This window comes from Mangifera indica, chromosome 12 (assembly GCF_011075055.1).
Source record: "Mangifera indica cultivar Alphonso chromosome 12, CATAS_Mindica_2.1, whole genome shotgun sequence".
Lineage (NCBI taxonomy): Eukaryota > Viridiplantae > Streptophyta > Magnoliopsida > Sapindales > Anacardiaceae > Mangifera > Mangifera indica.
Window position 1 is genome coordinate 15,717,502 of NC_058148.1, and position 15,075 is coordinate 15,732,576.

The 15,075-nt window shown below is 31.9% G+C and overlaps 3 protein-coding genes across 6 annotated transcripts; all 3 read right to left on the reverse strand.

Moving 5' to 3' along the window:
• Window positions 1–19: 19 nt before the first annotated feature.
• LOC123193365 (protein PYRICULARIA ORYZAE RESISTANCE 21-like) lies at window positions 20–6,458 on the reverse strand. Of its 3 annotated transcripts, XM_044606307.1 has the most exons (4): window positions 6,324–6,458; window positions 6,147–6,231; window positions 5,966–6,064; window positions 20–353 (listed from the first exon to the last, which is right to left on the reverse strand). In XM_044606307.1, the coding sequence occupies exons 1-4, from the start codon at window positions 6,333–6,335 to the stop codon at window positions 262–264; spliced, it is 288 nt and encodes a 95-aa protein (XP_044462242.1). In that variant the 5' UTR covers window positions 6,336–6,458; the 3' UTR covers window positions 20–261. The 3 variants fall into 3 exon arrangements, with proteins under 3 accessions (XP_044462242.1, XP_044462243.1, XP_044462241.1); XM_044606308.1 differs by lacking the exons at window positions 5,966–6,064; window positions 6,147–6,231; window positions 6,324–6,458 and adding exons at window positions 535–619; window positions 711–826 and having other exon boundaries at window positions 20–452; XM_044606306.1 differs by lacking the exon at window positions 20–353 and having other exon boundaries at window positions 5,561–6,064; window positions 6,324–6,455.
• A 2,808-nt stretch (window positions 6,459–9,266) lies between these two features.
• On the reverse strand, window positions 9,267–10,333 carry LOC123193373 (protein PYRICULARIA ORYZAE RESISTANCE 21-like). Its single transcript, XM_044606317.1, has 3 exons — window positions 10,178–10,333; window positions 10,001–10,085; window positions 9,267–9,918 (listed from the first exon to the last, which is right to left on the reverse strand). The coding sequence occupies exons 1-3, from the start codon at window positions 10,187–10,189 to the stop codon at window positions 9,458–9,460; spliced, it is 558 nt and encodes a 185-aa protein (XP_044462252.1). The 5' UTR covers window positions 10,190–10,333; the 3' UTR covers window positions 9,267–9,457.
• Window positions 10,334–11,654: 1,321 nt separating this feature from the next.
• LOC123193372 (protein PYRICULARIA ORYZAE RESISTANCE 21-like) lies at window positions 11,655–12,676 on the reverse strand. 2 transcript variants are annotated; one of them, XM_044606316.1, is made up of 4 exons: window positions 12,569–12,672; window positions 12,392–12,476; window positions 12,153–12,309; window positions 11,655–12,062 (listed from the first exon to the last, which is right to left on the reverse strand). In XM_044606316.1, exons 1-4 carry the CDS (start codon window positions 12,578–12,580, stop codon window positions 11,840–11,842), a joined length of 477 nt encoding a protein of 158 aa, XP_044462251.1. In that variant the 5' UTR covers window positions 12,581–12,672; the 3' UTR covers window positions 11,655–11,839. The 2 variants fall into 2 exon arrangements, with proteins under 2 accessions (XP_044462251.1, XP_044462250.1); XM_044606315.1 differs by having other exon boundaries at window positions 11,655–12,309; window positions 12,569–12,676.
• Window positions 12,677–15,075: the final 2,399 nt, after the last annotated feature.

Sequence of the window (15,075 nt, forward strand, 5' to 3'; positions counted from 1 at the left end):
GTTATATGGGCCAAAAAACTTGTTCCCACCCAAAGGTAAGAGTAATTCTAAACTTATATATTTCAATTTTTGAAAAACTCCAACTCTCGTCACAACAGGAGAATTCCCTTTTGGGGGACAGCGACAAATGATGCATGCACCTCCATTAATTTTCACATTATTCTGCAAGCTAAGCTGCATTAGGATTTTCTTCGCCACTGCCACCACCCCAGCTATCATACACTGGTCTCCCCTAGTATCCATCATAGCATATCGGGTTCTTTAGCCCTTTTGGTTCTCAAGCTCTTTAGGCTTTTCGGGTTCTTTAGGCTTGGGTGGAGGTACAATTTCAATACTCTTGATGGATTCACCTCCTTTGCAGCATATCTTTTGCTCGATCTTCTCAGGACTGCAAGCCACCACTTTGATCATCACTGTGTTCTGCTTCACGTCATACACCTGGTCTTGTATTTCTGATCTTGTTCACAAGAATCAAATTCATTAACAAACGAACAACACGGAATTAATTATTAAACAGAAACGGAAGACAGTCACGAGGGAATTTACACAGCACTTTCTTTGCTTTCTTGTAGCACTTCTTACACTGAAGACCAACCTTCAACACCATTATCACAACTTTCTGCAACAACATTAAACAATCAAACAATATTATTAACAAAGAATTCTGAGATGAGCACGGTAAAATTAGAAGAATGATAAGATTTGAAAACCTTCTCCCCCATTGCTGGCCAGCTGCTCAGATGTGAGACTGGACCTCACTCTCAGAAATTAGTGAAACAACATGAACCTAACTTTATCTTAAGAAGACGTAAGAGTTTGATTTCCGTACATAAATAGCCACTATGATGTTGACACGTGTGTCGAGTTCGCTTCTGATTGGTGGCTCTTTACATATACATGTGCTGGCTGGCTTTGACTGGTTGAGACAGCAGCCCTGCCCTGCCCACGTAACCATACTACATGATGCATAAAAGAATGTGCGCCCACAATTGCCAACCGTAGATGCGTTCGTGCCATGGATCCATGACTCAATCACAAGGCAACCCAGCGCCTGTGTAGGAATTTCCGGTTTGAATTTTTTCCCTACTCCAAACCCACAATTACATATTTATCTCATATTTTTTATATCCTAAATATTTTTATTATTTTAAATATTAAAATATCTAAATTATCTTTATTTTTAAATTTAAAAAACCAAACAAAAGAAACACTATTATTTTTTTCTTTTTTTTTTATATATTATAGAGAGAGAATATATGTAGATATTTGACATCAATAGTTAAAACAAGATTTATATATCTGTTAGATAAGATCAAATAAGTTTAAAAATTTTTGACTTTAAATTTTTTAGATTAAATTTATAAAATTTTAAATTTCATTTAATTTTATCTCTCTAAATTTTGATTAGTATTAATCTCATATTGAAATAGCACATAAAAAAAATAATTTAATAAACTACTTGTAAAGAGCATACGATGAAGGTATGACATGAGATATAAAACATATAATATAAAATATATGCAAAGATAATAAGTAAAGAATAGTTGCACATAATCTTGTAGAGAATATAATGAATATGCAGAAGACTTTGCTTATTTGCTTCTATTTTTTCATTTACGTGAATGTACATATATGCATACTTTTGCAAATATTTTTTATAAAAGTATTTGCTTGCTTTCTCATGAAGATCATATAATATATAACATAAAAGTATTAAACATATATTACATAGATCATCAAATTGTTTTTCTATATATGAAGAAAATTCAATAAATAGTTTCATCAATCATCGGCAGTGGCAACATAATGACAGGATGATAGGTAAGGTTTTCTTATAAATGGAATTATAATTATATCATACCAAACTTAATTCGGTCAAAATTCAATTAAGTAATTCAATGTAAAATACCAATTAAGTAGTTTAATGTAAATCTCAATTTGATTTAAATCTAAGTATTGTTTAATTTGAATTTAAGCTAATCGAAAATTGTTGTTAGGTTAGGGAGAAACAGGTTAGCATTGTCGCTAACCTTTTCTCCCACCGACCTTTGCTTTTTTATCTTTCTTTTTTTTTTTTGGTTGACTCCAATCAATATGAAATATAAAAAAGTAGCTCTTATAATTTTCTAATTTTTAGATTTTTTATTATCATTATTTTCAATATGAATTCTAGTATCTATTAAATAAGACTAGTGGGCATATATTACTAAAATAAAATCAAATTAATAAAAGAAAATGAAATAAAGTAATCTTTCTTTATCCAATTTGTTTACATCTCATCTATACATTTATTTTTTAAATGTTACTCAAGCTTGTTAGTTGAGTAGAATTTATTTCATATATGTTGGTGATTACAAATTTTCAAGTATAGGGTATTGAGTTTAAAATTTTTTAAATTAGCATAGCTGAAATGATCTTTAAAACTCAAGTATGATACTCTAAAACTAGGGCTATAATTAGTTATATAAAAATATTAGGAACACTCATTAAAAAAATAAATGAAATCTCACATTAAATTTAACAGTTTTCATATCCAATTTATATATCATAAAAAAAATTATTTTAAAATATAACTTTAAAATAAAGTTGACACCACCCGTATTAATTTAATGATACCCTAGTTTATTTGATTAATTTTTTATTAAAAATGATTGTCTTTAATTAATCTTTCATTAATGTAATAAATAAATTAATATTTTTTCAGACACTTGCAATCAACTACCAGGAGAGGGCACACAAATTTTATTATTCATACGGATTTCGAGTGTACATGTCACCGTGGACAAAGATGAATATTGTAACTGTAATTAAGAAAAAAACTAATGCTTACTTAGAAAGCTATTTTTCAAACAACTTGTTTTAGACACTTATTAGATTTTGCAAAGTCAAGATTTAGTGTCATTTTGATGCATGCAATGTTACTTTATATGATTAACAATGGGAACCCATGAGAGAAATATGGTTCAGATTAAATGATTTTGAGTTTCAATTTAGCCTTGTTGAGTTTGCGCTAGTCACTGGTCTAATTTTCAGAAGGAAACAGAGGTGTCCAACAAGGTTTATTGTATGAGAATGCCTTGATTGAGAAAATAATACTTATCGGGTATTAACAAGTTGTTATCCCACGATGAGATCAAGCAAGTAGTTCGTGATTGGCTAAGGACTACTTAGAGTTCTTATTGTGGTACCGCGGTGCTTTAAATACTGGCAGTCGACATGTCTTCCTTGGAGGACCAAACAAAATGATAGCCAATGTGAGCAAATCCTAGTGGACTGAAATTGTAACTCGGGAATAATGGTTAGAAAACATAGTATGCACCATTCTTTTGTCTTCGTTCATATTTATTATCACTTCCAACTTATGGTTTAACTTATTTATGTACACAGTACATCAAAGCTTTCATGAGAATATTCCATAAGTCTTTTAAAGATTTATGTGTGTGATTTTGGTTCATAGCAATTAGTTGAAAAATATTTATAGTTTTGTCACTGATTTCATCCCACATTTTGATTATCTTATCTGATGAATCGTGACTGTTGTTATAGCTCGTTGGAAAGCTCTTTAAATCCTCATTTCAATTATATATAGTTTGTATGATTTGAAAACAGTTTGGACTATTAAATTACTTGAACAAAAAGATTACTCTACCAAATAAACAGTAATTATAGTTTTTAGAAAGAAAGAGAGAAAGAAAGTTTATTTTGACTATCTTATTTGATGAATCATGAGTGTTGTTATAGCTCGTTAGAAAGCTCATTGAATCCTTTTTTCAATAATATATAGTTTGTATGATTTGAAGACTGTTTGGATTGTTAAATTGCTTGAACAAAAAGACTATTCCATCAAATAAATAGTAATTATAGTTTTTTGGAAAGAAAAAAAAGAAAGGAAATTTGGGGTTTAAGAGTCAGGAGTCATTCTGAGAGTATAGTCTAGTGGGTTATGGATATGCCATAGTAATCCACGTACCTAAAGAGAAAGAAAGGGCCCGAGTTTTTAGATAGAAGCAAGATTAATAAGAGATAATGCATGCATGCTACAAACTATGAGGGGACACTTTACGTTACATCGTCCGCAGTAAGACACGTCTGCAGTAGGACAAGTCTGTGGTAGGACATAGACCCGTAATAGAGTTCTCTCATAGTAGAGAATACTTATAGTAGAGCATAGTTTAGATTCTGAGATGGTGTAGTGAGAGAAAAAAAGAGAGCTCAAGCCTAGAAAAGCATCGAATCTCTATAATCAGCTTCCAAAAAGTATCATATAGATATCAGATGGGATAAAGTGTCACCTTAATAGAAAAAGATGAGCCAAATTATTCCCTCAAAGGGAGATAGTTTACTTATTTTTTTCTCTTTACTGGGTGTTCTTATTCGTCACTTCTTTTCCTTTCATGATTATAGGTATAGGTGATCGGGGAAGTTACGAGGCATGGTCGGGTCAGTGAGGATAGATCTGGGCTAAAGTAGGATGGTAGTACTTCTGGAGAGGAATATTATAGATCACCATCTCTAACAAACAACGACTGATCTTTCTTTCTCTTGATAATGCCTCTTCCTCTGGCGATGCCTCTCGATTTGAAGTCCTCTCTTTCCTAAGGAATCTAGATATCTTTCGTCTAGATCGTAAAATCTGGATGAAGGAAACCCTTGTCTGGGCCATGAGTGTTGTCCAGAGGATGGACTCTTTCGTTTAGATTTTTCAACCTAGACATCGTTCGAGGGCTTCAGATCGAGAAACATCACCTGAAGAGAGAAAGACTGGTTGTCATTTGGTGAAGATGGTGGTCAGAGTGGAAAAAAAGAAAACCCAAAGCTTATGAGAGGGGAATGCTACTTTTCAAAGTTTGAAAACTTTAAATAGAGATAAAATATTTGTTTGTAAAAATTAGGAGGAAAAATATAATTAATTTTATGTTTTTAAAATTTTTTATTAAATAATAATTTTATCTTTAATTTATAAGGTTCAAGCACGGCTTGGCTGTATGTATCTATTCTGTGGTTGAAAGCCGGCCAACTTCATCCATCTGGGGCCTCGCTAAAGGGACCATTTCAAAAGGGGAATCTAATTGAAAAAGCGTATGAAGGATTGATTTTAATCAATAAACAATGAATATTGTTTCTTTTAAATTTAGATAAATATTTGTCGGTTGAAAACCAAGTAAAATAGTAACCAAACGCATCATTTTCTTCCACCAAAGTGTCTGCATTTATAACTCTAATGTATCCCTATCTTGCTTTTCACTCTTTATCACCGTGTTTTCAATTACCAAATATATACATTCTTTATCATCTATTCCATAAGAAAAGAAATTATTTTGTAAACCAAATTCGGGAAATGTATAATTTTAGAAAAAAGATTAAACAATAACCTTATAAGCATACAAAATATGAACCCTACTCTACTCCTAATTAAAATATATTCCTCCCCAAATTGTCTCAATCATCAAATTAATTTGATAACATTAGAATCATTTTATTTAATATTTATAACAAAGAGACTCGAGCCCAAAACAGGCGTTAAAAAAGCACAAATAATTAATTTCCAGTGTTTTAATCTTTATTCTCTTGTACAATAATTTTGTACTAAGAACCAAACCATAGGCCACCCAAATGCCCACCATCACAAGTGAGCTATATCTTCAACACAGCGACAAATGATGCATGCAATTAACCTCCATTAATTTTCACATTATTCGGCATCCACCGCCACTGCCACCACCCCAGCTATCATAAACCGGTCTCCCGTAGTATCCACCATAGCATATCAGCGGTTCATGGTAGCATACGCTGCAACACACTATCTCCAGGTAGCATTTCCCGCAACACACTGGGGGTGGGGGTTGGCATTTCCCGCAACACACTGGGGGTGGGGTTTGGCATTTCCCGCAACACACTGGGGGTGGAGGTGGCGGTGGCGGTGGCGGTGTCCGTGGTGGTGGCGGTGGACAATAAAATTTAATACCTTTGCAGCATAACTTTTGCTTGATCTTCTCAGGACTGCAACACACCACTTTGATCGTCACTGTGTTCTGCTTCTCGTCATACACCTGGTCTTGTATTTCTGATCTTGTTCACAAGAATCAAATGCATTAACAAACAAACAACACGGAATTAATTATTAAACAGAAACGGAAGACACTCACGAGGGAAACTACAAAGCACTTTCTTCACTTTCCTGTAGCACTTCTCACACTGAAGATCAACCTTCAACACCATTGTCACAACTTTCTGCAACAACATTAAACAATCAAACAATATTATTAACAAAGAATTCTGAGATGGGCATGGTAAAATTAGAAGAATGATAAGATTTGGAAAACCTTCTCCCCCATTGCTGCTGGCCAGCTGCTCAGGTCTGAGACTTAACCTCAGTCTCAGAAATTAATGACACAACATGAAGTTATCTTTATCTTAGGAAGACGTAAGAGTTTGATTTCCGTACATCAATACTATTATGATGTTGGCACTTGTGTTCAGTTTGACTGCTGGCTCTTTACATATACATGTGCTGGCTGGCTTTGAATGATTGAGAGAGCAGCCCTGCCCTGCCCCCACACAAATGTTGAAAAAACAATGTGTGCCCGCAATTGTCATACTATATTTGAAAAAAAGGCCAAACGACTATTTCCCACGTAAGGTTTGATGTTTTCTCAAATTTTTTTTTTTAATTATGAAAATATCAAATATTTATCTATGACCGGTTAAATTTAACAGAATCTTAATGCTAAAAATTTTTTTCTCTTTTTGTCTCCCTAAACTTTAAAAATTAAAATTTTCTTCCAACTTAAGTTTTAAAAAATAGTAGTTTCACCCTAAAGTTTCGTTTCGAAATCTCCGACGACATTTCCAGCTCTATTACCGATGGCCTCTCCCTCCAGAAGCATCCTCTCCTTTCAGCAATCTCTCTCCTCCCATTTGACAGCCCGATCGACATTGAAGACACCTTGGGAGATGAAGAACTTCGTCGCTCGTCTTCCCCGACGAAGTTCTTCATCTCTCAAGATATCTCCGATGCTGATCGGGCCTCCAAATGAGAGGAAAGAGATCGCCAGAAGGAGAGGATACTTCGAGAGGGAGAGGTTATTGGCAATGGAGCTGGAGATATTGTCGGAGATTTCAAAACGAAACCTTAGGGTGAAACTATCATTTTTTAAAACTTAGGTTGGGGAAAAATTTTAGTTTTCAAAGTTTAGGGGGGCAAAAATATATTCTATTTTAGTTTATTTTTTAATATTATAGAAAAAATAATAATTTTACCCTTATCACTGTTAATTTTAATTATTTATAGGTAGGTGTTTGTTGTTTCCATAGTTAAAGGGGGATATTTGAGAAAACATCAAACCTTGTGTGAGAAATAGTCGTTTGGCCTTGAAAAAACTTAAAACACTTGTTTCTATTTAAGATGTAATCGTCCCCATCATCCCATACGACAACAACGATTTTTTAATGATTTTTTCTCTTTAACCATTTTTTTTTAATCTTTTAATTAATAGAGTGTGCCAAATTAGATCTTGAATGAAACTTTGTAGTTGAATGTTATATAGGCCAAAAGATTTGCTCACACCTAAGGGTTTAATGTAATGTCTAAATCATATCCTCTAATTTTTAAAAGTTTAAATCTCATTTATAAATAAAATTTTATTAAAAATATCAGTTAAAATTAAGAGTAAAATCATTATTTAATAAAAATTTAAAAAATTAAAATTTTATTATATTTTTCCCTCTTAGTTTAAGAATTTTAAGAAAAAAATATATACTATTTAAACTTTAAAGAAGAGAAAAATTATTAGTTTTTAAATTAAATGAAGAAAAATTATAATAAATCATTAATTTTTTAAATTTTAAATAGTAATCCTGCCATTAATTTTAATGAAGAGTTTTCATAAAATTTTATTTTCTAGTCGAAGTTTGAATTTTTAAAATTGAAAAGAAAGAAAGAAAGACTTTGGGATTATATTCGGCCATGTTACACATGCAGAATATGAGATGTTGAATTGTACTCAAAGGAGCGAAAGTCCACCGCCAATCTTGAATTGATGAGCTTGAGCAGATACCCTTACCCACCGCCAAATCTTGTCGTCTACCTGATGCGCATAGGAAGAATTGGAGGTGCATTGGGAGTCGTGATACATGCCACAATATCAATGTCGTATCCACAGGCAATTTTTTATTATAAAATTGAAATTTTTATTCTTATTTTAATTTATATATATATTATTTATTTTAAAATTTAAATAAATATACCATAACAATAATCAACTTTCTCAAAATATCACTCTTTAATTTTTTATACAGAAATTCTTTCTTTTTTCTCTCTTTTTCTCTCTTTTTCTCTCTTCTTTCTCCTCTTTCAAGTGACAGAATCATGTAGAAAAATCCTCTCTTTTCTTTCTCATCTTCAAAAACAAAAGAAAGAATAGAAAAACTGAATTCTTCAGATTAAGAATTTTTCAAAATAAAGATAAAAAAAGAGCAATCCATAAAAACTCAGTCATATCCATTTTATAATCTGAAAGAAATGATGATTGAAGAAAACTATTTAGTAGGATTTAACTAAAAAAAAAAAAAATTGATATTTAAAGATTTAACTAAAAAAATTGACATTTAACTTAAAAAAAATAAAAAAAGTTTGGCGTAAGTTAACTAGAGAATAAAGGTTGGCGTTAGGGATACACAAATTAAAATAAAGGTAAAAATTTCAATTTTCCTTTTTTAAAACTGGACAATCGAATCAATCCTCTCGTTGATTCGTATTTTAATTGATTCAATTATTTAATCAAAAAAATCAATCAATTAAAATTATTATTAAATTATAATAAATATATTTTATTTAAAAATTTATAAAAAATAAAATCAATCAAAAATTTATATCTATAAAAATTATTTTTTAAAAAATATTAATTATCCATTTAATTTTAATGAAACAATTAAAATTAAAAAAATTTCAATTTTATAATTAAAAAAATATATAATTCTATAAATTATTATTTATAAAAGATATTTTAATAAATATAAGAAATTTTTTAAAATTTATTTTTTTAAAATTTTTAAAAATTTCTCTAATCTAATGAAAAATAACCAGATTATTAAAAATAATTAAAATTTTAAAAAAATTCAAAATTTTGATCAACGCTGTCATCCAATAGGCAAACATATTGATTTTAATTTGAGTTGTCCAGTTGTAATCTTAACTTAAAATCAACGCATTCAAATCGAATGGCATAGATTGAAATTCAACCCTAGGGCTAGGGCTAGACTCGTGGTTCCATTAATAATGCACTCTTGTTCCATCATTCATTCTTGTTCAACATCCAGTAGCAGTTTTTTGTACTAGCTTTTCTGAATTTTAATTTCATAATACAATGCAAAATCAAAAACTTGACATTTAATAAACTCAAGAGGCAAACACACTTGATACTGATAACAATTAATGCATCAATTACCATTAATTCAATTACATAATTGAGCAGGTTGAAGGATTTTCTTCAGAGAAGTAATCCCCACGACTCCAGCCACCACCACTGCCGCCCCAACTGTCATAAACTGGCCGTCCACAATAACCATCATAACTCACAAGTCTTTCATAACCCAGCCGTTGAAATGGCCCCCCATGATACTCATTGCAGTACATGCCAAACGGGTGACCCGGTGCCGGTACGGGAGCCTGGGGGATTGGTGCTACAACAAGAGCCTTGGGGGTTGGTGGCGCTGCTTCAGTCGCCTTGGCTGGTTGTGGCTTCGGTGGGTCTTTAATGACAACTTTTGGCTTGGGCTTGGCTGGAGGTACAATTTTAATATTCTCGATGGATTCACCACCTTTGCAGCATATCTTTTGCTTGATCTTCTCAGGACTGCAACACACCACTTTGATCGTCACTGTCTTCTGCTTCTCGTCATACACCTGGTCTTGTATTTCTGATCTTGTTCACAAGAATCAAATGCATTAACAAACAAACAACACGGAATTAATTATTAAACAGAAACGGAAGACACTCACGAGGGAAACTACACAGCACTTTCTTCACTTTCCTGTAGCACTTCTCACACTGAAGATTAACCGTCAGCACCATTGTCGTAACTTTCTGCAACAACATTAAACAATCAAACAATATTATTTATAAAGAATTCTGAGATGGGCATGGTAAAATTAGAAGAATGATAAGATTTGAAAAACCTTCTCCCCCATTGCAGGCCAGCTGCTCAGATCTGAGACTGAACCTCACTCTCAGAAATTAATGGCACAACATGAACTTATCTTTATCTTAAGAAGACGTAAGAGTTTGATTTCCGTACATCAATATACACTATACTCTTGACACGTGTGTTGAGATTGCTGGCTCTTTACATATACATGTGCTGGCTGGCTTTGAATGATTGAGAGAGCAGCCCTGCCCTGCCCGTACATAAATGTTGAAAAAACAATGTGTGCCCGCATTTGTCAACCGTACACGTGTTCGGGCAATGGGTCCATGACTCAATCACAAGGCAACACGGCGTCGGTGTAAAAAATTTACGGATATTAAATTTTTTATCCTGATTTAGCTTCATTTATATTTTTATATCACATGTTTTTACAACCTAAATGTTTTTACTACCTAGCATGTTACAATATATAAATTATTTTTATTTTCAATTTTACAAAAATCATACAAAAATAACACTATTATTTCTTTTTTTTTATTTATTATAAAGAGAGAATATGTATTGGTATTTAATATTAATATTTAAAATAAAACTTATATATGTGTTAGATAAGATCAAATGAATTTAAAAATTTTTTAGTTTAAATTTTTTAAATTAAATATACAAAATTTTAAACTTACTTAATCTTATCTCCCTAAATTTTGGTTAACATTAATTTTATATTGAAACAGTATTTGGAAAAATAATCCAATAAACCACTCGTGAAGCATATGCAATGAAGGTCTTGACATGAGACATAAAATATATAATATAAAATATATGCAAAGATAAAAAACAAAGAATATTTACATAGAATATTATAGAGAATATTGCATAGAATATAATGAATATAATCTATAGAATCTTGCAGAAAATATAGTGAATATGCAGAAGAATTTCCCTGTTTACTTCCATTTTTTCATTAATGTGAATGTACATATGTGCATGAATTTAATACTATCACTAGAGTAATAAAAAAGGGGGACTAAAATTCAGATAAAATGGTGGAAAAAGGATATGCATCATAACATGTTTAATTAATTAGTGTCATCATATCAGTTGTCTAAGTGAAAAATTTTAGGGTTTTTTTTTTTCCTTCCTTAAAACCGAAGAAAAGAAAACTTACGACTTATTTTGTAAACCAAATTCGGGAAATGTATAATTTTTAGATATAAGATTAAACAAACAACAACCTGCCTGCCTATCCCTCATATCATATCATATCATATCATATCATAGGCTTACAAAATTAATTTGAAAGCTTAATTAAAACATCAAATCAACTTATGACATTAGAATCATTCTATTTAATATTTATAGCAAAGAGACTCCAACCCAAAACAGGTGTTAAAACAACACAAATAACCTTAGGTAGCTTTAAAACATTTATTATTTAATATTATCTCATAATTATATTTAATAATTCCATTTTAATAATTGTGAAGATGATGCAAAAACAGAGACAATAATTTTGCCAATTGATAAAAGTATTATCTTATTAATAACCTTGTTTTTATCTTGTACAATAATTTTGTACTAAGAACCAAACCAAAGGGGCAACGACAAATCATGCATGCACCTCCATTAATTTTCACATTATTCTGCAAGCTGCATTAGGATTTTCTTCGCAAAAGCAATCACATCGATTGCCTCTCTAACAATAGCAACCGCCCCTGCCACCACCCCAGCTATCATACACCGGTCTCCCGTAGTATCCATCATAGCATATCGGCGGTCCACGGTATCCTAGTTGGTAACATGGCCCACCTCCTTGCCCCTCGTAGCATTCCCTGCAACACACTCTCACAGGGTTCTGCGGGAAGCAAGGGGCTGGGGCTGTGGCTGCTGATGGGGCTGGTTTCTCTTTAGGTTTCTCCGATTTTTTTGATTGTCCAGGGTCTTTCGGTCCGGGGGGATCTGGTGGTGGCCTCGGAGTCTCTGTCGGTACTTCCTTTTTAGGTTTCTCCTCTTTTGGCTTTGGCTTGGGTGGAGGTACAATTTCAATACCCTTGATGGATTCACCACCTTTGCAGGATATCTTTTGCTTGATCTTCTCAGGACTGCAACACACCACTTTGATCGTCACTGTGTTCTGCTTCTCGTCATACACCTGGTCTTGTATTTCTGATCTCGTTCACAAGAATCAAATGCATTAACAAACAAACAACACGGAATTAATTATTAAACAGAAATGGAAGACACTCACGAGGGTATTTACACAGCACTTTCTTCACTTTCCTGTAGCACTTCTCACACTGAAGATCAACCTTCAACACCATTGTCACAACTTTCTGCAACAACATTAAACAATCAAACAATATTATTAACAAAGAATTCTGAGATGGGCATGGTAAAATTAGAAGAATGATAAGATTTGAAAAACCTTCTTCCCCATTGCTGCTGGCCAGCTGCTCAGGTCTGAGACTTAACCTCACTCTCAGAAATTAATGACACAACATGAAGTTATCTTTATCTTAGGAAGACGTAAGAGTTTGATTTCCGTACATCAATAACTACTAGATGTAAGAGTTTGGTTTCCGTACATCAATTTATTATGATGTTGACACGTGTGTTGAGTTTGATTGCTGGCTCTTTATATGTGCATGTGCTGGCTGGAAAAGAAGTGATACCGATTTCAAGAATAAATGATGAACAGAAGAATGTGTGTCCACAATTGCCAACTGTACATGTGTTCGTGCCATGGATCCGTGACTCACCAAGGCAAGAACAGGACGTCGCTGAAAGAATTTAAGTGGATTATTTATGAATAATACTGTATTTGAAAAAACTTAGAACACTTGTTTCCATTTAAGATGTAATCGTCGTCCAGATGAGCCATCATCCCATACGACAGCAACGATTTTTTCTCTTTAACCGTTTTTTTTAAATCTTTTAATTAATAGAGTGAGCCAAATTAGATCTTGAATTACCTATTTTGTATTAAAGAGAAACTAAGATGTGAATGAAACTTTATACTTGAATGTTATATAGGCCAAAAGATTTGTTCACACCTGTAATCTCAAATTTATATTTTTTAATTTTTAAATGATTAAATCTCATTCATAAGTAAAATTTTATTAAAAATATCAATTAAAATTAAGAGTAAAATTGTTATTTAATAGAAATTTAAATCATTAAAGTTTTATTATATTTTTCTCTTTTAATTCAAAAATTTTTAAAAAAATATATATATATTTTAAACTTTAGAGAAAAAAAAAATTATTAGTTTTAAATTGAGTAGAGAAAAATTATAGTAAAACATTAATTTTTTAAATCATTTTATTAAATAACAATTTTATTTTTAATTTTAATAAAGAGTTTTAATAAAATTTTACTTCCTAGTAAAAATTTGAATTTTTAAAAATTGAAAAAAAAAAAAAGACATAATTTTATTATAAAAATATCTATCTTTTGAATTTAATACATCACTAAAGCAATCCAAAAAGGGGACTAAAATTTAGATAAAGTGGTGGAAAAGGATATGCACTATAATATGTTTAATTAGCTACATCGTATCAGCTGTCTAAGTGAAATTCTAAGGTTTTTTCTTTCTAAGAAAAGAAAACTAAGAAATTATTTTGTAAACCAAATTCGAGAAATGTGTAATTTTAGATAAAAGATTAAACAATATTACCTTATAAGCATACAAAATTTGAACCCTACTTTACTCCTAATTAAAATATATTCCTCCCCAAATTGTCTCAATCACAATTCAATCATCAAATTAATTTGATAACATTAGAATCATTTTATTTAATATTTATAACAAAGAGACTCGAGCCCAAAACAGGCGTTAAAAAAGCACAAATAATTAATTTCCAGTGTTTTAATCTTTATTCTCTTGTACAATAATTTTGTACTAAGAACCAAACCATAGGCCACCCAAATGCCCACCATCACAAGTGAGCTATATCTTCAACACAGCGACAAATGATGCATGCACGTCCATTAATTTTCACATTATTCGGCATGCACCGCCACTGCCACCACCCCAGCTATCACAAACCGGTCTCCCGTAGCATCCACAGTAGCGTATCGGCAGGTCATGGTAGCGTACGCTGCAACACACTATCTGCAGGTAGCATACGCTGCAAAACACTATCTGCACGTGGCAGTTCCAGCAACACTCTGGATGTGGCTGTTTCGGCAACACTGTGGCGGCGCTGCTGTTCTATTTACATATGCATGTGCTGGCTCACTATCAGAAACTAATGACACAGCTTGAACTTATCTTATGTTATAAAGACGCAAGATTTGATTTCCGTACATCAATATGCTGGCTCTTTACATATGCATGTGCTGGCTGGCTTTGAATGATTGAGACCTGCCCACACAACCATACAAAATGATGAATAAAAGAACGTATGCCCACAATTGCCAACCGTACACGTGTTTGTGCCATGGATCCATAACTCAATCACAAGGCAACCCGGCGTCGGTGTAGGAATTTAACTGGGTGATGGATGGAACGTTTAAAAAGCCCAAGCGATTTATTTCTATTTAACTTGCACTGAAACCTTAAAAAAAATTATTTTTAACTTTTTAAAACTTAAACAACCGTTTATAAGTAAAATTTTTTAAAAAAATTTTAATTAAAATTAAAAATAAAATTATTATTTAATAAAATAATTAAAAATTCTACAATTAGTTATATTTTTTCTTAAATTTTAAAAACTAATAACTTCAATTTGACCTAAAATTTTTAAATTTCGAAAAATAATTATTTTTTCTCATATTTAGGGTTTTTTTTCCTTTCTATTCAGACTACTATCTTCGGCAAATAATATCTTCTCTTTCTTTTACCCAACAATGCCTCTTCCTTTGGTGATGCCCCTCGGTTTGAAGTCTTTTCTTTTTAGAGAAAATCTAGATATCTTTTATCTAGATTAA

Excerpts from the sequence above, each read along its gene's own strand:
- LOC123193373 (XM_044606317.1), bottom strand. Across the intron at positions 9,919-10,000 it reads AGTGCTGTGTAGTTTCCCTC|AAATACAAGACCAGGTGTAT; the intron begins GTGAGTGTCTTC and ends GAACAAGATCAG.
- LOC123193372 (XM_044606315.1), bottom strand. Across the intron at positions 12,310-12,391 it reads AGTGCTGTGTAAATACCCTC|AAATACAAGACCAGGTGTAT; the intron begins GTGAGTGTCTTC and ends GAACGAGATCAG.
- LOC123193365 (XM_044606306.1), bottom strand. Across the intron at positions 6,065-6,146 it reads AGTGCTTTGTAGTTTCCCTC|AAATACAAGACCAGGTGTAT; the intron begins GTGAGTGTCTTC and ends GAACAAGATCAG.